Genomic DNA, 23,727 nt, shown 5'->3' with positions numbered 1-23,727 from the left:
ACTGGCATCAGTCATGAGAGTGATCCATTCCATGATCCGAAGTGGCTCGCCCTAGCGGAGAGCCTTCCCCTGAATCAACCAAAGCTGTGAGCTGGTTCTGTCCAGGGGAGTAGCATCTGAAGGGGATGAAAGTGCGGAGACACCGAGAGGAGGGACTCCTGTAGATGGCGCATGTGCACTCTAACCCAGTGGTCCACCTTCAGGGAGGCTGCCATGGACCCCAGCACCTGAAAATAATACCAGGCTTTATGAACTGGAAGATCCAGGAAATCTCTCATCTGTTTATGAAGTTTCTGTCTGTGTGGCTCGGGAAGAAACACTTGTCCCCACAGGGTGTCAAAGAGAAGGCCCAGATACTCCAAGGTCTACAATAGCGTCAACTGGCTCTTCTTGAAGTTCACAATCTATCTCGTGCCCCTCACGAATGATGTCTAGCACCTATTGATCTGAGGATATTCGAGCCCACTCCTGGTAAAACAGAGAGCCGGCCTCCGATATAAGGAAGCACTACCTGACTTCTGCCATCATTGGGGATTTTTAGGGGCAGCAGCAGCATGGGAGATGGACACCTGAGGATGTCTGGAATTGTAATTGTAATGGGGTTGGTATCCCTGGAAATATCTTGAGGAAGAGCCTGAGGAAATCAGCAGGTGGAATGGAAAGTACTACAGTCCCATCCTGAAGTCCAGTGACACTTGTTTACAGCTAGAGACTTAGGGCAGCAATCAGCCACACTGGCCATGAGGTCATCCAGACCTTTCCCAAAAAGAAGCTGACCCTTAAAAGGAAGTCTGCTTAAAGTTGCCATTGAGGCAGAGTCCCCAGCCCAATGACAGATCCACCAAGAACTTTGATGAGATCATAAAGGACATCCGCCAAATAATCCACACCTTCCATTACTAGCAGACGGTACCCGGCGCAATCTCATGTGACAAGCATGCAACGCAAATGAGGTTGCCGCCGCAGCCTTGATACCCAAAAAAAGCCACTTCAAAAAGCTTTTTCAAGATAATGTCCTCTCTACGATCCTGGAAGTCTTTACGCATTACATCCCCATCACTAGAAAGAGCTGTGTGCCTGGTAACCTATGCCATAGCGGAATCCACCTTGGGCTGCTCAAAAAGCTGCTGAAATCAGGAGCCAGTAGATAAAGCCTAGCCATAGCTTTAGATAGCCGGAAAGAGTTTTCTGGGAGTATCCTGTCACCAGACTGATAAGCTGCAGGTGGGACGGGGAAAAAAAGAGGACAGCACATTAGAACAATCTATGACGGAACATGGAGGCATAGAAGATTAAGAATCTAATTTAAGCTCTTTCAGGGCATCAGCAATGAAATGGTGGACAAAGACAGACTTAAAAAGTCTACAGACGGTGGGGTCCTCACCCAAATCCGGAGGCTCCAAGATATCCTGCTGACTAGTCCCAGCAAGGGTAACTGCAGGATCCAAAATAGAAACAATGTCAGGAGACAGGGTAGGCATAATATTTGTATTTCAACTAATGCAGTCCAGACCAGATGTAGCCAGATGAGAGGGCTCCTTCACAAGGACCTCCGACACCAGAGCGACTGGTTTGAAGGTGACTTGCCTACCAGCTGCATCAAAGAAGTTGGGTCCAAAGTATATGCACTCCAGAGAAGCTGAATGAAATCCAGGGAAAATTCACACCCTCTGGCCACTGCTGGGGTCCCTCTGAGGCACCCACACCACACCAAAGGAGTTCCCAGACTCGGTACACAGACATTTGACACCAGTGTCCAGAACAGCCCCTGGGTGAGACTTTTAGCCCATAACACGGACCCAGGAGGACCCAAAGGAGGTAAAGCCCGAAGCTCCATCCCCCTCCCCCAGCGTGCTGAGGCACGTGGTACATGGATGCTGTTCAGGCACAATCCACACATGTAATCGACAGAGTAGGTGCTGAGGAGTCCATCCCAATCAATTTTTTAACAAAATTAAGGCGTATTGAGGCAGAAATCAAGCTAAGAAAAAAAGGAGCAACAGCAAATTCACACCCAAAACAGTAAAAATAAAAAGTTTTCAAAAATAAAAAATAGTAATTTGGGGTTTGGGGAGGTGGGGAGACCTGAACCCTATCTTCAGAAACTTTCAAAAATGAGTTTTACAGAGTTCTACAGACCACCCCTGAAGCTCCCATAGGAAATAATGAAGGTGCACTCTAAAGTGCCTGCCTGCCAGCTCTGTATATTGCAGCTTAATGGCGGGAAAGGATTTTCTACCTCTCCACATGACCGGGGGCGGGAAATGCAGCCTGTGCCCTGAAACCCAGAGGTACTTTTACACAGAACGCATACAGCCTGAGCTTAAACCCCTGACCAGATTAGCAGGCAAGCGAGCTCCCAGGGGAATGGACCTCAGAATTTGAAATGGTGGCACACAGTAGGCTGGTTCCACAGGTCCACCAAAAGTTCTCTGTGAAGCAACAGTCTGGCTCCACAAAACTATGCCCTTTCCTCCAGCAGAGGACATGACAAGGGGTCTCACAGCAAAAAACGAGCTTTAAGCAACCAAAATAAGAAAAAGATGCAGAACAGATCAGGAGCCATCGGGTACAAAGTTGTCATGGATCTGGCAAATCTCAAGGGTCCCTCTGGCTGCTCCCACTGCTCCAGTCGTGAGTTGTGAAGCCTGAAGCGGTTCCATACTTAACTCCCTCAGAGATATTATATTGACTTCCATTAAATCTGCTGGTTTAAAGAGTCTGCACACCGTCGGGTCCACTGCCTAGTTCTGAGCTGCCACAGACTTGGCTGGTAGCAATCATTTGCAACCAAGAATCCTCTAAACCTGAGGATTCACTTTGCTGTAGCAAAGGAATTAAACCTAACACCCAGTCCTTTTCTGACTGGATCTCTGTCCCGCAGATGCACTGGACCAGTGCTCTGTAAGGGAAACCTCCACTGAATAGTCACAGGCTTATATTCAGGCTGCGCAGGCGACCCTGAATATTTCATATAAGCTTCAAACATTCCACTCACAAAATCAGAATCAAATCCCTGAACTTGATCTCCCAATGTCCTCCACAGGGCCATTTATTATCTCCTCATGGGTTCGGAGGCATTTGCTCATTTGCGTTTCAACAAAGACGTCAAGTCACAATTTGAGAATTCTAGGAGGGTTTATTGACCCAACATTTGAGCTTCCTGAGCTCTGAGACCCTGGAGGGACTAGAGGGGGCTAAGCCCAGCACTTCCACCTTCCATCACATGTTCCGCGGCACGTGGCACATAGGCTCTCCTCAGTTGGCCATCCAGCAGGGGTGATACAAGGGTAGAAAGGCCTAGGGAGTCCATAGAAACAAGTAAAATCCAAGTATGAGGCAGATAGAGGTTTTTGAAATAAAAATAGGAAAATCCAAGATGGCTGCCTAAGTCGTATTTGGGCATCAAAAGATGGCGCAGGAGAGCTAGGTAAAATGTTTCAAAAACCCAGAAAAGAGATTTATGGAGGTGGGGGCCCTACAGGAAATAATAGAAACCATCAAAACATCCATTTTTGAACCACCCTTAAGTCTCCCATAGGTAGTAATAGGTGTACTCACAGAACTGCCTGGTGCCGTGCCTGCATCAATTCAAACCACAGCTGGATAAAGGAGAAGATTTCTGCCTCATACAAGCATGTAAAATCCTCTATAAGCTTGTCTCATTGGGCTGCCTTTTATACAAGCTCTGACAGCCTGAAACCCTCAACTCCACCAGCACTTCACAAGTCTTTGGGGGGTTGCAGCTGGCACCCGCTACAGCCCTCTGGACCAACACGGAGCCACTCAGCCTATGCTCAAGCGCCTGATAAATCAAGGGGCGAGCTGAGCTCCCATGGGAACATACCCCAAGCTATCCTGTTAGTGCAGGCTGGCTAGCTAGGTGCCTCTACAAAAGAGTTACCCCACAGCTATAGTCCTCTGAACCAGAGGCTGTACCTTCTCCCAGGCAGAGTTATCTCAGAAATCCCTGGAACCTCTAGGGCACCATGAAGCCTCAAACTTCAGATTAACAACCCCAAAATAATAACTCTGTTACACAGCAGAAGAAAAATACACCTTCTCAACTTGCTTGCAGAAGGAAAAACTTGAGGAGATGGGGACTGCCCACTGACACAAGGAGGCAGAGTTGAAAAGCTGTAGATCAGGGGTGCCCAATACTTCGATCGCGATCGACCAGTAGATCGGGAAGGCAACACGAGTCGATCGTAGAGCCCATCCCGGGCTCCGTGATAGACTCGTGCTGCTGTCCTGATCTACCGGACTAATCAGCCTTCCTCTCCCTGATGTCCCCCACCACCCTCCCTGCAGAAGCATCAGACCGACCAGCATTCCGCTCCCCAACGTCAATTCTGGCGTTGGAGAGAAAGTTCTGGGCCAGCCAATCGTTGCCTGGCTGGCCCAGAACTCCTCTTTGATGTCAGAATTGATGTCGGGGAGCAGAATGCTGGTCAGTGTGATGCTTCTATAGGGAGAGCTTGGGGCGGCGGTGGCTTGAGAGCCTGTTCCCTGATGGCAGCAGCGGCGGCAAACCTAGTGGCTTGGGGGAGGGCAGGGAGAAAGAAAGGGGGCAGGCAGGCAGATAGAAAGAAGGGGGACAAGGAGACAAAGAAAGAAGGGAAACAGAAAGAAAGGGGGAACAGGGAGTCAGAAAGAAAGGGGGCATGGAGAGAGAGAGAGAGAAAGGGAGGCAGGGAGACAGAAAGAAAGAAGGGGGAAGGGAGAAAAAAAAAGTTGGGGGAGAGAATGAGGTCTTGAGGGGAGGAAGCATACAGGAGGCTGAAAGGGAACCAGAGACTCATGAAATCACCAGACATCAAAAAGTAGGAAAAATTATTTTATTTTCAATTTAGTGATCAAAATGTGTCCGTTTTGAGAATTTATATCTGCTGTCTATATTTTACACTATGGCTCCCTTTTACTAAACCGCAATAGCAGTTTTTGGCGCAGGGAGCCTATGAACGTTGAGAGCAGCGCAGGGCATTCAGCACAGCTCCCTGTGCTAAAAACTGCTATCGAGGTTTAGTAAAATGGGAGGGAATATATTTGTCTATTTTTGTATGGTTGTTACTGAGGTGACATTGCATAGAGTCATCTGCCTTGACCTCTTTGTAAAAAACCCCGGAATATAAATGATAATTAAAATTTTCTCTGCGTACAGTGTGCTTTGTGGTTTTTTTTTATTTTATTGTTGGTAGATCATTTTGACTTGGTCATTTTAAAAGTAGCTTGCAAGCCCAAAAAGTGTGTGCACCCCTGCTGTAGATGATTCCTTCTACAAAAACTCACGGGTAGAGGCGGATAACCCACTGGTCAAGACTCATGTTCCTTTTGCACTGGAACTCGATTAGCTCTCACACCCTATGAATTGGCAACTGGCAGAAATGTACCTTTAGGGGATAGCAGCCCCTGAGTAGGTAATAAGATACTTGTTGAATCTTTGTATATTTATTTTTCAGCTCTGGAAGCCATGAATGCTGAAATCAAAACTCAACCAGTAGGTCAATATTAGAATCCATCAGCTCCAACATATCGCTACAGTGTTGGCCATTGGATTTACAAGCAAATACATGACCGAAAGTACTGGACTGTTCCATTCTTCACAGGTTCACATCAAATTGAGGTTTGCACCCCAAGAGCAGTCAAGCTAACAGGCTCTAATTGGTTTATCCACAATTCCAATATCAGGCCAGCACCTTCTTCAAACACTGTAGACTCAGAACACTATTCTTTTTGAATATAACTTACAGTAGTTGAGTTAAAGGACATATTCTAGTTTTCCTCTTGTTCACATTTTTTTTTATTTACACATTGTGAAGGCTAAGAAAAAAAAATGTTAACCGATCACATGAAGGTAGCCCTGATAGCTGGAGTAATTTTTGCCATTGTATACTGGACATATGAAGTAACTATTATACTGTTGTCAGATGTTAAAGTGTATAAAAATGAAAATCACATGTCTAAGGTTGCTAGAAATCAAACACTCAATGATTCTAGATCTATTCAGCTTTTGGATCATAATCTGTGGGTAGAGGGCAAGCTTTATGTAGCCATGCAATTAAACATCACTAACTATTATTTGTACTCCCATTCCACCTGCTGCTAATGTAGCACCAGTCATCATGGTACCTTTGAATACTTCTGAAATGTTAGGGAAATTACTAAAATGGGATCCCTTTAATATCAAATGGGATTAAATTTGAAAATGATACCTGGACTGCATTGCTTTTTCACAGTCAGTGTGGTCACACTGCTTTTTATGGTTAATATATTCTTTTGGTCTCATAAACTCCCTCCCCCACACACACACACCTTTTTTTTACAAAACTGCACTAGCATTTATAGCACTGGTCACGGTGGCAACAGATCCGACGCTAAAAAACACACTACGGTTTTGTAAAAGTGGGGAGGGGAAATTTGTTGGCTAAGGATGAAGAGGAACAAAAATTAATCATAGGGATTTGAACATGTATATCAGGTACAAAAATATTCAGAAAATAATTTTATCTAAACAAATTTCTGTATTAAGAAAAAAAAAAAAAAATCAACGATATTTTACTGACCTTCTCCCTGTTCTGTCGATGATTTGATTGTCCATTTGCTTATGTTGCTCTGACATATAAGCTTGAATACGGGAATTGCAAGTCATCAGGTTCTTAACTGCATGGAGTACTTGATCTTTTTGGGTGCTCACTGAAAGCAGTCTACAGATCCCTTCTCGCATGCGCATCTCAAAATCAATTTTTTCTTGAATGCAGTTATTCTAAATGGGAGATTTAAATATGCAAAAAAACACACACACACACTGTCAGAAGTCTATATTTAGGTTCTTTTAGCCCTCAAACATTAACCATTTTTAACTTAAAAGATCAGTAAAAAGCTGTCAAATTCTTATCAAGAGGCTCTAACCAGCTCTTCAAGATGCCATGCCTTTGAGTTGGTGTAAAGGTCAATGTGGCTGGAAGACCAGCAATTTTGAGTCGTTATTGAAATTCCTGTCATTGTTCCCTATTTCTGCTTCCCCACTACCTCCAATAACTCCAATATTACAGGTCTGCTATTTGCTATATACCGTAGTTTCTGAGTAACATATTTGCAGGTTTCTACGTGACTTCACAGCATCTGTTATTTTGTGTTGCTGTTACTGAGGTGACAGTAAATTTGCATATACTGTATAGGTACTATTTGTTTTGTTGTATGAAAAGCAAGAAATCTAGGATTGATGCGTTTTATACAGCTTTTTGATACTGGATAGACAAATTCAAACTAAAAACAAGTTAAACAATGAAATATTTAGGCATGCTTTGTTCAGCTGTGAATATTTGTGTTTGGAATGCACATACATGAACATTGTCTGTCAGACATGTCACAACTGAAGAAAGTCTCTGAAATATGCTGTTAGCTATGCATTGCCATCCTAAGTTTACCATGCTATCTGTTACCATACTATGTCTGAGAATGCAGGTGAAGCTACAGCCTAGGCATCCTGAGATTGTGCATGCAGGCCCACGCTGCTCCTTGTGACCCTGGGTAGGTCATCTGCTCCTATATTGCCCCAGGTGCAATAGATAGACTGTGAGCCCACCAGGACAGTCAGGGAATTATGCTCGAGTACCTGAATAAATTCATGTAAACCATTCTGAACTCCCCTAGGAGTGGTTCTCAGCCTACGAGTTCTATACCTGCAACAGTCTCAGCCATCCCAGAGAATAGAAAACCTCACTTTGGCATTGAACAGAGGTCCTTCTGCATGATTGCTTACCACACTAGGAACCTGACCAACCTTAGCAGCCAATTTTAATAATGGTATAGTGAGGTTAGTCAATGTTGGCATCAAAATACTCAGCACTGAAGGAGACATATCAGCTGGCAGATTGTTCAACACATCTGTTATGATCAAGGTATTCAGTGCCAAAACCTTGGCAACAATTCAGTATCAGATATGCTAAATTCTCCCTGAGCTGTTTGGGTAAAGGATGAAGGGGAGGTACAATAATGATGTCACAGACCTCAAAGGAAAAATGAGACCTTGATCCAGAGGCAACTACTAAAATGGTCTTCATCATAAATCATATGGGGACAGACAAAGATCTCAATATGTATACTTTGGAAGGAAGGGAGGGGAGATAGGTTTTTAAATGTTTCTATCATATGTGGCATAAATGCACAGGAGGCGAGTCTCTCTCAGTTTAAAGGAAACTCTGGAATGAAAGGGCATAGGATGAAGGTGAAAGTAGACAGACTCAGGAATAACCTAGAGAAATACTTCTTCACAGAATGGATAGTGAATTCATGAAACGGCCTCCCAGTGGGGATGAAAACTGAATTCAAGAAAGCTTGTGACAAGCACATAGGATCTCTAAGGAAGTGAAAGGGATGACATGGATGGGCAGACAATAGGCCATGTGGTCTTTATCTGTCTTCATATTTCTATATACCAGTCAGCAAAAAACTACATCACTTCTCAAAGATAACAAATATCAAAAATGCTCAAAGTTCCTCACTGAGTACCTGGTTTGGTCTATCACACCAATTTTGACTTTCTAGGATGGTAAGTGGAATGCACCCTCCAGGTTCCATTAACCTCCTGAGGTATACAAAAAAAACAAAACCTCTTGCACAAGGCTAGTGCAAAGGAAATATTATCGTATATACTCAAATATAAACCCATTCAAATATAAACCAAGGTAACCTTTTCCCCCAAAAAAAGATTGACTCAAATATAAACTAAACATGTACCAGTCTTGCAAGGTTACTGTGGGAGTGAGCGGCCTAGTGATTAAAGCTGCTGCCTTGGCACTCTGAGGTTGCAAGTTCAATTCCAGCCTGTTCCTTGTGACTCTGGGCAAGTCACTTACCATATATACTCTAATATAAGCCAAGATTTGGGGCAAAAAATTGCCCAAAAATTGGGGTATTGGCTTATATTCGGGTCAGGGCCCTCCCACCCACCCTCCCCCCACCCCAACCTGGACCTTTACAGGCCTCCGTCATGCCTGCCATAAGAAATGGTGGTCCAGCAGTGGCTGGGGCACGAGGGATCCCTCCCGCCTCCTGTCCCAGCCGACTATGATGACTTAGCTCCCTCCTGCCTCCCCAGCGTACCTTTGAAATCCCTGGTGGTCGATCAGTGGGACAGAGTAGTAGTGATCTTCCCACGCTCCTGCCCTGTGCTGAACCGCTAGCTGAATGGCTGCCGCGAGTTCTCACAAGTCCCGCAGCAGCCATTCAGCAGTTGGTTCAGATGGAAGGCAGAGATAGCCTTAGGCAAGAATGACAGAACTGTCCTGATTGACACGCCCACCTCCATAAAACAGAGAAAGATCTCCAAAAGAAGAGAGCTTACAATTCCAAAATCCTCCTAGCCATAGAAATGGCAACCAGCAAGTTTCCATATTTTTTGTTCCATCGGAAAAGTATTGAACGAGAAAAGTGTATAGTCCTTTACTAAGACTGTCCCAACTGAAGTTAGCTGGGCTGAGAACTTTTCAGCATACCTTCATACACTGGATTGTTTTGGAGCTGCTTTTCAAGGTTCTTGGGTGGGATTATAAAAAAAAATATCTGGTAACACTGCTTTCCTTTCTAAAACCAAGAATATGTTTTGATTTTCTTGCAAGTTACTTGGAAAGTACTATGGGCTAGATTCACTAAGCAAACCAATCATGTACCGATCGGTTTGCGAGCTCTTTGCGACCAAATTTCCCTCCAACCCCATTCACTAAAGCCTGTAGCGATCCGATCCCGACCCTTCCATGCAAATTAGCAAAACCCCATGCAAAATAGCCAAGCGATTGATTCACTAACAATTGCTTGGCTATTTCGAATCGGGTTTTACTATTGGCAAACCCGACTGCTGCAGACCTGTCGGTGAGTTACCGACAGGTCTGCAGGATTTTTGACAGGCCTGCCTATCTTTTTTATTCATTTTTTTTCCATGGCACAGATATGTTGCGTGTATTACACATGCAAAATATCTGCCCCATTAAAAAAAATTAATAAAAGACAGGCAGGCAGGAGGGATGCCAACTCTGCCTCCTGCCCCCCCCCCCCCCCGCCACGATCGGCACAGACCCAAAAAGTTGGGAGCAGGAGGGGTGCTTAGTCCCTCCTGTTCCATAGGCCTGCCACCCCACCCGCTGCCCAGCCCGGCCAGGACTCCAATACCTCTATGTTGGGACCAGGAGAGGTGCTCAGTCCCTCCTGCTCCTCTAGGTCCAGCGACAGTCTGCTGGGCCTTAGGCCCCGCCCTGGTGCATCATGTGATGCACACGGAGGAGCCTAAGGCCCTGATTGGCTCAGGCCCCTCAGGCCCCTCCCATGGGGGGAGGAACCCGAGGCGCCTCAGCCAGTCAAGGCCTTAGGCCCCTCCCCGTGCCTCAGATGATGCATTGGGGCATGGCCTAAGGCCGCTATTGCACAGCAGCCAGCGGGGGTGCAGGAGCAGGATGATTTTGCGCTTCCTCCTGCTCCCGAAGACTGAGGCCTAGGAGCAGGAGGGACCGGGCACCCCTCCTGCTCCCAACAATTTAAAAGGTACGCGGGGCGGGTGGGTCGGGCCCGACCTGGGGTGGGCCGGTCAGGGTTGATTCAGGGGGGGTGTCGGGCTGGGCCTGGGTGTCAGGCTACTGCAGATTACTGCAGACTCTTCTGCCTGTCCCGACTCTCCTGCTCTCTGCCGCCGTTCCTCCATTGCAGGCACGCTTTAAAACGACGGGCTTGCACTGCGACGGTGGCAGAAAACAGGAGAGACCGGCAAGCAGGCAAGAGCGATTGGGCAGAGCAAGGCAGGCAGGAGAGATCAGGGCACAGCCCTGACAGCAGTGACAGGAGGCTGCTTCTCCTGTCACTACTGTCAGGGTATGCGCATGAGCAGGGATCGCACATTTGCGATCCCTGCTCGCAAATAGGGGCGTTCCTCCGATCACCCCCATTTGAATACAACTAATTGGTGAATTAGTCAGACCTGCCCCAATTGGAAACAGATTGTTCCGATTTGGGCAGGTTAGTGAAACTAGCCCTATGTCCTTAAGTCATGTAATAAATGAAATAAACCCATACTCAAACACCCTTTCTTGGGCTTCATCTGTAATGCACTTAATCTTAGGACACAGTACTAACCAGAGAAGTAGCCCAACAGTGCAATGGCCTGAAAACCAAGAGGGTTGATTCCCACTGCAGTTCTCAATCACTTAACCCTCATGCAATTTTTCACTAATTGTTCCCTACACTGAGCAGAATATGTGATTTTGTTGAGACAGTGTATGATAAAATGTCTAGTAAGTTACCTTTTTTATTGTTTTTACTCTTGTTAGCTGGAAGAACTATGGGCTAGATTCACTAAGTCCACTGATCATGACCCAGTCCGATTCACTAACCTTCCGAACAAGCGTATCTGCTTCCGATCCGATCCGTGCATGCAAATGAGGGAAAACGGCATGTAAAATAGGAAGGGCTTCGATTCACTAAAAAAATTCAGGCACACCGACAGGGCTGGCCGATTCAAAAACAAGCGACTGCTGAGGACCAGTCATTTGTGCAAAAAACCCTGCTCTCTGCCCCAACTCTCCTGCTCAATCTGCTGCCCTGACTCTCCTGCAATTCTCAAGCAGCAAGTGCTAGTCTGCAGTAAGGAGGCGCACTTTTCCAGCCTGAATGTTTTAAAATTTGCAGAAGAGCTGGCTTGCTCCCATAAAAAAAAAAAAAAAGTGTTCAGCCAAGAACTTCAGTTTTATTTTGAAACTGCATCTCCTGCTCTCTGCTCGCCCTTCCCCGCAGTGCGAGCCCATGGTTTTAACCCGCGGGTTAAAACCACAGGCTTACGAAGTAAAAAGTTTCCAGCTCTGTAAGCATGCACAAACCATCTATAGGCAAAAAAGATGGTCTGCGCATGCGTCGGGATCACTCTACAGCGATTCATGTGGTCAGTTTGGGGCGTGCCTCTGATCGACCTAATTAGCATGAGGATGCGTTGTGAATCGGGCGCCTGGCCACCTCACGGATCGGATCCGTGAGGTTAGTGAATCTAGCCCTACGAAACTTGTGGGTTTTAAAGAATATGTATGTTGAATTGTGAGCCGCTTTGGCTAAAAGCAGAATACAAATGTTTTAAATAAATCGGTTAATGTTATTTGAAGTTGGGGATGTTTGTAAGTTTCCAAGACGTACACATTTCTTTTTGAAAATTTGGGACCCATATATTCAAAATCTTTCCTCTAGAGCACGAAGTATGATTATTAATATTTTACATTGAAGCTTTGGAAACATTTATAGCATTGCAATACCTGGTAATATGTGTTATCTTCCATTTGGGGAGGGGGAGAATTGGGAGGTGCAGGGGTAGGATGGAATAGGTCATATAGGAATGTATATTGAAGAAATGATAGAAATATGTATGTAAATTTCATAATTTATTATAATTTGATTAATTACTTTAATACAATGTGAATAGGAGGGGGTCGATATGGGTCATATGGAAATATATTTTGGAGGAATGATAAAAATATGTATGAAAATATCATAATTGTGAATCTGTTTGAAATGAAAATATATTATATTTACTTATTTCCTTCAATAAAATGTTATAAATTAAATAAATAAATAAATAAGTACCTGTATAAAACATGTAAACCGCTTTGATTGCGAGCACAGAAGGCTGTATATCAAATCAAATCCCTGTCCCCCTTTCTCTTAAAAGCCCGAGCTCCACTTTTCTTCTTCCCCATTTCAATCTTGCCCTTACCAAAAAAAGTTAAGGTTAGCAGATGCACCTCATTTCCATATGAATTGCTCCAGCCATCGCCCATTACAAAAAAAAACCACCAAAAAACCACCCCCACACTATAATTTATCCCTTGGTGGGGAAAGAAAGTCCTAACTCTCCATCTTTACAGTATTTTGTTTTCTCTGATGAACGTTATAACTCTGTGGTGAGTGCTGCAGTGGCTGCGGGCTCAGCTCAGAATTAGGGTGAGACGAGGCGGGTCTCGCACTTCGTTCTCTCGTGGCAAAGTTAGAAAGAAATTTATTTTTTTTTTAAAAAAAAGGCGATTGTTACCGTTTGCTCAGGGAAGTCAGGGCTGAGCTGGTCTCTACCGCGTTTCAACTCCATGCTGCGGGCTGAGTACCCGGAGAAAGTGGCGCGGATCCTGTCAGACCGTGTGAACATGTTTTGAAAGTGGCGCCTCTGCTGACACCGACTAGCGAGTTAGCAGACAAACGCAGGCTCGACGTACACCCCCCTTCTAGGTCCGTCGTAGGACTGTACCAACCCCGAGGTGGAGGCCTCGAGATAATTTCACTTGAGGCCGGCTTTATGGCATTAAGGGACAACGATAGATTGCCGGAAAGAGTATAGTGCACTGGAAATAATTACACGTAATTTTGAATTTCTGTTTTTTGTTTTGTTTTAAACCGCGGCATTTGAAATCACAGCCAGCTGCTTGACTGCCTCCCCAATTCTTAGGCGTCTGTTCTGTTGGAACAGAGCAACTGCTTTGTCGCAGGTAGTTGAGCAGAGTCAAGCTGAATGAATGGAAATCTGTGTAAATTTCAGCCCCGGATATGCAGAGGGGGAGGGTGCGAGGAGAAGTACTGTTTCAACAATACTTGAAAGGCTGTCTGGCAATGCTGCTTCTTGGTAGCCCTAGCTTTAGTCTAGGTACGTGGAGGGGGGGGTATTAAATTTATATTAAACATTGTCTCCTTTTAATTTAAAACATTTGCTCCAGACCTTGATACCTTCAGTAAAATACAAACGTCTAAAATTTACAGCATTTATAATCTCATAATCTGAAGAAAATTTCTTCCAAGACAGCCATTATCTCAGGTTCAAAAGCAAAAGGAAGGAAATCCGGAGAGTACAATGGATGGGCAATTAATTCAAACTGCAGTTCATGCAATTTCACATTCATGATTGTTGATGTGTGAGCCATTGTGGTGTCCTAGTGGAAGATAACTATCTTGTGAAACACACTAAAACCTTTGAAACTTGGCTAAAGTACAAGACACCATTACCTACAACAGGTAATATAGAGAGGTATCAGGGATCTCAAGCGCTCACAGTTAAAAGCCCAATGTTTGTTTCAAGGCTAATAACTACAATGTGAGCTATTATTGGTCCCGTACACTCTCTGAGTTTTTTTATATTATTTTATATGATTTAGTGATTTCCTATGCCATGCTTTCTCATTGTGAGATTCAATATAGAAGTACTTAGCCAAAGCTAAGTCGGAGTGTTCGTTGTTAAAGCGTACCTGGTAAGAACGGGATGTGAGGAAGCCACGAAACCAGTTTAGTACCTCAGCTCTGATACCAATGGCGTCTAAGCATTGCATCATTTTCTCATGGTCTACCAAGTCGAATGCAGAGCTCATGTCGAATTGCATGATCAGGGCGTTGAGGCCCTTACTAAATAATAGGCGCAGATAGTCTAGGATGGCAGCAATTACTGTCTCCGTACTGAATAGGGTTCTAAAGCCGGATTGAGTTTCATGCAGGAGAGAGAATTGATTAAGGTAGTCCATTAGTTGGGTACTAGTCCTTCCATGATTTTTACAATGAATGGGATAGATGCTATTGGTCTGTAGTTTGTTATTAGCGCTGAGGATTCTTTTCTATTTTTTTGGGATGGGGTTATTATTATGTGGCCGTTGTTAGTGAGGAAAGTCCCATTTTTTAGGTTGTGGGTTAGGTAGTGTAATAGTGATATTTTGAATTCTGGTGGTGCCGGAGGGCATGTATCTAGGATGCAGTGAGATTTAGAGTATTTCTTGTAGAGTTTGGTGTAGGTATTCCATTCTGGATCTAGAAAGGAACTCCAGATCATGTCTATAGGTATTTCATTGTCATGTGAGTTAGCTATTTGGTAGTTGCTGGGGATGATTGTTACATCGTTATTGCTTATACAGTTATTTTTTAGGTTTTTAATTTTGGAATCAAAATATAGAGCTAGGTCCTTTGCGGTGGGTAACTTCGTGTTGTGCTCAGGTGTGGTGTAGCGGGTGGTGTCAAATAGGTTTGTGACTATGTTGAATAACTCTTTTGTATTGATTCCTTGTGAACCTTTGCATGATAAGTTAATTTTGGTGGAGTAGAACGCTTTGCGTTTGTCTTTTATCAGTTGTTTGTAGGTTTTTATGTAGACAAAGGTTAAATTGAACCAGCAAGAAGCTGGACTCTGCATACAATGCAACACCATAGAAACAGTGACACATGTCTCCTAAAGCAATAAATAAATAGAAAATTTTTGTTCTACCTTTGTCTTCTCTGGTTTCTGCTTTCCTCATCTTCTTGTTGCTCTCTTCCTTCCATCCACTGTCTGCTGTCTCTCTGCCCTATATGGCATCTTCTCTCCTATACCCCTTCCAGAAACTGTATGCCTCCCCCTTCCATCTCTCCTTTCACCCCCATTAGTCTGGCATCTCCCTCCTCTCCTTCCCTCTCCCACACCTCTCCTCTGCCCTTTTTTCCCTCATTTTCCTTTTCAATTTATTTTCTGCATCCGTCTATATTACGTTCTTACTACCCTCTCATCAATTTCCTTTTTTACTATACTGAAACGAATGTGGTCCGTTTCTTGGTCCCGAAAATGTCCTGCAAAAAATCCTGCCGCCTGGTCAGATATCTGGAGGCAATTTCCTTAGGTAAGAAGGATTCACAGAAGGCCCAAAGAAATTACCTGTTTAATTTTCAGAATACATCCAGTTATATATCTTTTCACATGGGTCAGTGGTAACCATCACAGGAAAAGGGGGATGGACAAGAGAGGGGAGGGGGTGCGTGAGCAGGATATGTACATGGTAGGGGGTTTGAGCTTGTATTGTCTTAAAGACAAACTTCATTAACATGATTAAATGAACTCCTCCCAAACCATCAAGAGAGCAAACACGAACACCCCACACCCGATCACCTCCAACACAGGCAGGAACAAAAGACATAAAATATGTGTGTCCTTTTTAAATGTGTCCTTTCATAGACAGAGACAGAAAACCTATCTATTCAAATGTGTCCTTTCAACTATCTACCTACAGCTCGCCACCTCTTTCCCTCACCCCCTCCAGTATTTCACTAATTCAATCCTTTTCCCCCCATCATGTGCCCTCCTTTTATTTATCCCCCTCCTTCCATCATGTGCCCTCTTTCTCTACCCATTCCATCTAATACCTTCTCCTCTCTCTGTCCACTCCCATCCAGCATCTGCTCCCCTCTTTCTCTTCTCCCATTTCCTTCCTACATTTGTTCCCTTATTTCTCCCATCCGCACTTCCATCTAGCATAGGCTCCCCCTCTACCCACCCCACTACCATCCAATGCCTGCCCTTTCTCTCTCCATCCACCCCTCTTCAATTAGCATCTACCCCCTTTCTTTCCCTCCAATCCAATTCCATCCAGTATCCTTTCCCCTTATGCCTCTCTTCCCTTTCCCTGCACACCAATTCCATCAGTACCACCCTTCCCCCTTTCTCTCCCTCCACCACTCTTGAAGTCCTGCTCCCTTCATGTAGCAAGGTCCCGCGATGAGTATGTCTGCCGGCTCTGCTCCGAAAGAAGTTACTTCGGAGGGGGTGGATCCGGCATACGCAGGGAGTTGCGATGACTGCATCTGCCGAGTCCACCCCCTCAACATAACTTACTTCTTCTGGAGCAGAGCAGGCAGATGTACTTATTGTGGGACCTTCCTGCATCTCAGCGCGGCTGCCGACTATGCTCCAAAGCAAGTATATCGGAGGGGGTGCACTGGCAACCTCGCTGAGGTGCAGGTCTTTCTCAATAGTAGGGCAGGACGTTCCAGACCCAGACCACTAAGCACCCCCCTAGGGCGTGCACCTGGGGCGGACCTCCCCCCTCGCGGTACACCACTGGATGGTAGCCATCCCCTTCCCAGCCAATGGAGCTATTTTCACTTTCTTTGAGGTTGGTTCTTCTCTTGTAGTCCATTGGACTGTTGTTTTGTTTCAAAAGTATAGTGATGAACCCCATCCACAGTCACAAAACACTGCAAAAAGTCATTCTCGTTGAGCTTAAAATGTTCAAGACGCGTTTTTGAAATATCCAATCAAACTCATTTTTTGGTTGATGGTTAGCAAATGCAGCTCCCACTGTGCATTCAACTTCCTTGTGCCTAAATATTTGTGTGGGATGGTGTGTACTCATTCTGATGAAATGCCAGCAGCCTCTGCTATCTCATTTAGGGTCAATCGGTGATCTTCCACCACAATTCGGTAACCTTATTTTGTTGGTTGTTGCTGTTTTTTGGACATCCGGAGTATTCTTCATCAATAGAGCTTGTCTGGCCAGAGTTAAACTCAGCAGCCCACCTTTTCACCATTGAAAATGAAGGAGACACATCATCATACATTATGGGCTCCTTTTACAAAGCTGCGCTAGGGCCTTAACGCATGGAATAGCGCACGCTAGTCGCTACCACCTCCTTTTGAGCAGGCAGTAGATTTTCGACTAACGTGAGCTAAAACGCTTAGCGCACCTTCGTAAAAGGAGCCCTATGTCTATGTCTATGATTTAGGGCTCCTTTTATCAAGCTGCACTAGTGGGGTTGACGCGCACGTTTCATCACGCGTTAACCCTCACACTGGCCTAAAAACTAATGCCTGCTCAAGGAAGGCGTTAGCGGCTAGCGCGGCCGGCAGTTTAGCATATGGTATTACATACATTAAACCGCTAGCGCGGCTTGATAAAAGGAGCCCTTAATTTTGGTAGGCGATTTTCCCTTCAAATGAAAGAATTTTATCATGGCATGATACTCAATTTTGTCAATTTGTTGGGTTTTTTTCATTACTATTTTGTTGAAATTTTAAAAATACAACAGTTAAAATATAATATACAAATAAAAAGCAGAAGACAGAAAAAGTCATAGGGTGTCATGAGATATGAATCTAACTAAGCATAATACATTCATCATTAAGTTTCAATAAACATTCCCATACGTTCCTAAATTTCTCTAAATTACCATATTTAATTGCATAAATCTTTTCATACTTACTATATAAACATAACATATTCCACCACATATTATAATCCAATTTAGAAAAATCCTTCTAGTTAATGTAAATAGTTTTAAGTGTTAACATTAGTAAAATCTTTAACAATTGTGTCTTATAGGTACTTAAGGCGGTTTGTAACCCGAACCCTCCTAATATAATTATCGGATAAGACAATGGCTCTGTTATAGGCAATAAATGTGAATTTTTTATAAAGTGGAGCAGTTATTCACTTTAAAAGGTTGACACAACAAAACTAGACATCAGACTAACTTGAAAATCTAGCCGTAGATGTTTGTCAACGCCATCTGCCAGACAGTTGTAATATTATGATGCTAATCTTGCTCTTTCTTGGTCGGGCCAGACACTTTTCAATTGACCCTCTGGGACATTAAACTCATAGAGTGATGACACGTCCATAGCTAATTGTATACCTAGGTATTTAAAAGAGCCTTCCGCCCACCTTAGAGGGAAGTGAGGGCCCAAGCCTGCCTGTACCCCCACTGAAGATGAGAGTGCTTCTGATTTTAGTAAATTTAAACAAAAATGTTTTTTTCTGCATCAAGACTAATTAACAAGTGAGCATGGGGCATTGACGCCATTTGTGAAAGCTTCAGGTTTGAAAATAATTCTACATGCAAAATGACACCAGCGCAAGGTTTTAAAATTATAACCAGGATTTATTGAATTATTGGTTCTATTTTCCCATTATTAGATCAAAAGAATAGCATAATTGCTTACGTTGCGCTCATGGGAGATCATCATCGTGGCCAAAGACTGGCCTTCTCACAATGGTCTCGTTTTTCTATCTCATTACAGTCTATTATATAACTTTTGGTTTAGTGACATCATCAAGTTTGACGACCAATAACATTTCTATGGGTGGTCTTAAAGTTTAGACAAAGAAACATTCCTCCATGTTTAAAAGTTAGTCAAAGTTTCAGATGATTTCTGAATTAACATTAACATTCAAAAGAATTCACAATTATTAACATGGTAAATTCTCAGTCCTTCCATGCTGACAAGTTCTGAGCCTTAAAGGAAAAAAACTCCTAAGCTGACAGATTCAAATTGCACAGCCTTACACAGAAATCTTACTCAGGAGAAAAAGGGGGGGGTTAAATCCCCCTCTCCTCTTCCTGAAGCGTGGGTTTCCAATGCCCCCCTTTTCCCTATTCTTGAGACTGACTCTAATTACTTCCAGATGTTATGCTCAGGATTTTTTCTTAATGTTTATGCTTATAAAACCATTTATATATCCACAATCATATCACATCCATGGGCCCCAAACATTCATAATTTCATTCATATCTTGGCCATTCATACTTCATACATTTTATATCTCAGTTTGGAATATGGAATCTAATATGCTTTTTTCTAACTAGCCTGAGCACATCTGTTTTCAATTAGAACCACGAGGCTAAAGGCGGGAAGCTGAACAAAGAACAGAAACTATTCACTGGCACAAGATGCTGGCCTAAGACAGGACAGTTATAGTAAAGAACCTAAACTGGACTCCATGTAATCATGATTTCATGATTTCCACCATGATTTAGCTCAAACAGCAAAGTACACAAGATCCTTATATTAATCTTTAGTGTGTTTTTTCTTCTGGCCTTAGCTACATTATATTTAAATGTTTTATTCACCTGTTTTTCGTACGCTTCTATTTGGGCGTGGTCCTTAACTGACACAGAAATGTCTCTAACTAGAATTACCCAGAACCATATGAAAAACTGGCGCTACAAAAATACTGCACTATCATGCTTCTGACATCCATTGCATCGTACCATAAACAGCACGTTGGCCACGCGCCACGCGCCATGCGCCACGACTCAGTCCCCTCTTGGATATTACTGAATTTATGAAGTAATATTCATAATTGAGCTCGTGGTCTTATCTGTGGCGCTGGGGTTCACTCAGGGTACGGTTCTTCTTATGGATCAGTGTGTCTGTGCAAGTATATTCTTTTAAATGCCAATTAGATAGCAAAAGCCAGAAAAATGTACTACCTAGGCCTGCAACGGCAGGTGCCTAGAAGATCTTACCCAAAGCTTACTTGAATTCTCTAGTGAGAATGCAAGCAAATCCCATCCACTATTCTAGATAAAACCCATTTAAGTGTACATTTATGTAAGTTGCTGTCTAAACCATATCATATAGGAAACTTACCATTCCAGTGGTAGTTAGACAGTCAGTGTCTGTTCTAGGTGCAAGTACAGTCCTAGAGCAGAGACGTCTGTTGTTTTATTCATAGAGGTATTCATGAAACTCCAGTACTTTTAAAGTTTAAAAGTCAGAAAATTTAGAGAAAGTATAGTTAAAGAAAAATAGAACCCTAGATTTCCCTAAGATAAAGAGAACCTCAGTATTACCTAATTTAATTAGTCCCTATGCTCAAAAGTGTTATGTTATAACACCTTGGAATTATATCAATAAAGTGTAAAATAATGTACAGTGTTAAGAAAACCCAAATATATGCTTAATATGGAAATGTACTCATGTGCAGATAATGCATGCACATCAGATATAAGTTTTCTTTTTCTGTGTGTGTTGCAGGAACTCATTTCTCAAATTTAAATTAAAATCATTAAAAGGACTGATGATATCAGCTGTTAAACCCAATTAAACAATATTGTGGCACTGTGTTACAGCTTAGAAGCTGCCACTGTGTATAGAAATACAGTCATATGAAATAAAATTTAAAATACAGGATACACAAAATATTTTCTGAGAACAATGCATGAAGACAATGATAAAGAAAATACAGTTATTAATACAATATCAGAATAAGTCTATGAAATTATGCAAAAGCATAATTAAAGTTCAGAAGCCTAATTCAAATGAAATGATTTAAAGTAACGTGGTTTAAGATAAAGTCTGTTTTTTCATTCAAAATTTTTTATATGAGTCCAGAAATGTCTTTTGCAAATAGTTTTAGCAACTTGTAAGGTCGGAGTCTCTAAATTAATTTCAGTGAAATTTAAATCATGGCTTTAAAAAGTTCATGCTGCAACGTTTTCATAATTCAAGCTTGGCTTTTCTGTAACTATGGAACTGCTTTTCTTTACACCTGGTACAACTGAAAGGTAAGCACAGCTCATTAGTTGAAGACAAAGGAACACTGAAATTCCCGCCGAAAATTCAGCATCGGAATTTTTTCTCTGTGTTCTCCACAGCTCTAGTGGTGGAATGTGGTACTGCTGATCAGTGTAAATCCTGGAAGGAAAGCACATGTTCATTAACAAAAGAACAAAGAAAAGAGAAACACATAACACGTTATCACGTTATCCCCTCTGCAAACAGTACTAATTCTTGTATTGCAGAGTCTTCTGTGTAGAATTGTTGAAAAGATTCAAAGAAGGTTCTTAACTGAAACACAAAACATACAGATTAAATAGACTTTTTTCAGGGTCCTGTAGTACCAAAATATAAATTTAAACATGCAGACACATTCTCTACATGTTAAAATTAGACTTTCTTTTTTTCTAATATCAGGGAATTATTCTCAATTCCATATTCTTTATTAGGTTCCTATCCTGAAGAGCTTACTTGTAAAAAGTAAGCAAAATTTCAATTCCGAATTCATCCACTTACATAAAAGTTTATTATAATTGTTCTTTTCCTTTAACTAAGTTAGCAAGCCCTTTGTTTCACATTTATTTCGAATTTCAAAAAAAATATATAGGTACTTAACCTCTATTTTTGTTAATCTTTTTATTTTAAACTTCCCAATTTAATTTTAAAATGCATTTAAATTTAATTACTCCCTAATCATACATTTTGGACAATGCACAAGTTTTAAAATACTTTATAAACCATGCAGGGGCACAAAAATTCATATTCAAAATTAATTTGAACCCTGAGATAAAAATATAAAGGCAGGGATTTTATTTTTCCCTTATGCACACTTGCCTGCTTTTAAGCATGGTATCTGTTTTTTGGAATAAATCTTTTTCTTTTCCACAAAATTATTCTTTCACTGTTGAATACATTCCCAAGTCCAGCAGAATTCTTTCTTTTCTCCCATCTTCCCTATCGAACTCCTCCATATCAGATCCCTTACAATCAGGTCATAATTCATAGCACATCCTTCCTTAACACGTCTCACAAAACTTTCTTCCACATTCTTGTACGTTCATTCTACAGACTATCTCCCTGCTTTGAAACAGCCAAACATTTAAACTTTCTTTTCCTTTTCACTTAACCATCTCGTTTAAAAATCACTTTCCAATTACAGTTCTGTTCTTCCAACATTCTAATAACCTTTTTAAAATATAAAGGAACAAGGGAAAAATTCAAGCTACATAACGTCTTTTTTTTCTAGAGTGCATCTTGTACTGAGCCCTTAGGCTACAAACAGCTTCTGAAACTCGCCCAAAGTACCTCCATTGTTCCTAACATAGCAGGGATCACTTAGCTATGTAAACTCTGCTCTCCCAATACACTGCATTTTGAACTTAAATCAACATATTCAACTTCTCGACATCAAAACCACTTTGAATTAACTTCAAGTGCCTTACTAAACAATTACCCGGCTGATCGGAACTCCAACCTGCATGCATTTCCCTGTTAAAGTTTTATCGGAGAGAGACCACATTGAATCTTTTTTCTACTACATCGGAAACAAATTTAAGCCACGGATACATAGGATTCTCATGTCTTGCTAAACTACCAGTTCTCAATAAACCCTTTTAATATGCAAAACAGACTTGCTCCGAGATAAGCAAATACCTGTTGGAAATCTGTAGCCCCGAGACAAAGGACTCCATTGCTGCTATTCCCTCCCCCTCTTTCCTCCCCCTTCCCCTCTTCCTGGTAATGAACAAAGGAGAACACGTGATAGCTCTGTAGAAGGCATAGAGGGAGGAAAAAGGTGGGGGTGAAAATCCCCCATTTGCAGCCCGCTCTTTCAAACAAAGGAGACTGAAGGGAACGGGAAGCCATTAACTTTATTTTTCTTTTTCCAGAGACAAGAGAAAAAGTTAGGGCAGAGCACGACAGAGAGAGACAGAACTGGAGTTTAGAAAGACAAAGCTGAGAAACACAATTTCTTTTTTCTTTTCAAAGTAGTTACTTCAGATAGGCACTGAAAATGCACTGAGGGAGAAAAAGAAGGAGGGGGTGCCCTCAGCCCGTTTTTTCAAACAAAGAGACGGGTGAGGGAAACTTTTCAAAGTCAGATTAAAACAGACAGTTTTCTTTTTCACAGAGAGAAAGAGTTAGTTCAGAGATAAAGCTTAGACACACAGCAGGAAAGAACAAATTTGTTTTTTTCTTCAAACTTAATAACGCATTTTCAAACAAGCAAAAACTTACGTTTTTTCTTCTTTCAGACAGGCACTGCTCAGTTTAAAAGCCAGATGGAAAAATGCCAGCACTGCAAGGTTTTTTCTTTCTTTTCACAACATTCTTTCTGTGTTACTTTTATTTCTAATTTTTTCTTTTTTCTTTTTCCATTAATATTTAATTTCCACTAACTTCATATAATTATGTACAGATATATACAAGCAGCATGCTCATTATTGTTAAATAAAAATTTTTTTTTTTAATTATTTTTAATTATTTTTTATTAATTTTTTTTTCTTTAAACAGGCGTAATACTCACAATTTTCCAGTTTTCCGGTCCCGTTTTATCTCTAATTTCCGCCATATTCCTGCGCAGCCAGTCAACCTTTGACTACCTTTTGTTACACAACCATGCGAAATCTCCAGAGCTCCTAGAGTTT

At 42.3% G+C, this 23,727-nt stretch overlaps 1 protein-coding gene across 5 annotated transcripts in view; it reads right to left on the bottom strand.

Annotated features, from left to right (window-relative positions):
• RTKN2 (rhotekin 2) overlaps nucleotides 1-13,487 on the bottom strand; it is a 175,826-nt gene extending 162,339 nt beyond the window's left edge. For 4 of the 5 annotated variants that reach the window (XM_033943543.1, XM_033943544.1, XM_033943546.1 and 1 more), the window contains exons 1-2: nucleotides 13,058-13,487; nucleotides 6,564-6,763 (exon numbers count right to left, since the gene is read on the bottom strand). In XM_033943543.1, the coding sequence (XP_033799434.1) occupies nucleotides 6,564-6,763; nucleotides 13,058-13,168 (311 nt within the window). In that variant the 5' untranslated portion in view covers nucleotides 13,169-13,487. Of the gene's footprint in view, nucleotides 1-6,563; nucleotides 6,764-12,612; nucleotides 12,716-13,057 lie in introns of those variants that run through there. The other variant, XM_033943545.1, reaches the window with a different exon arrangement.
• Between the last annotated feature and the right edge of the window lie 10,240 nt (nucleotides 13,488-23,727).

Source organism: Geotrypetes seraphini, chromosome 4 (genome assembly GCF_902459505.1).
Source record: "Geotrypetes seraphini chromosome 4, aGeoSer1.1, whole genome shotgun sequence".
In the NCBI taxonomy this organism is placed as follows: domain Eukaryota; kingdom Metazoa; phylum Chordata; class Amphibia; order Gymnophiona; family Dermophiidae; genus Geotrypetes; species Geotrypetes seraphini.
The sequence above is the reverse complement of the archived record's forward strand: the minus strand, read 5'-3'. Positions and strand labels throughout refer to the sequence as shown.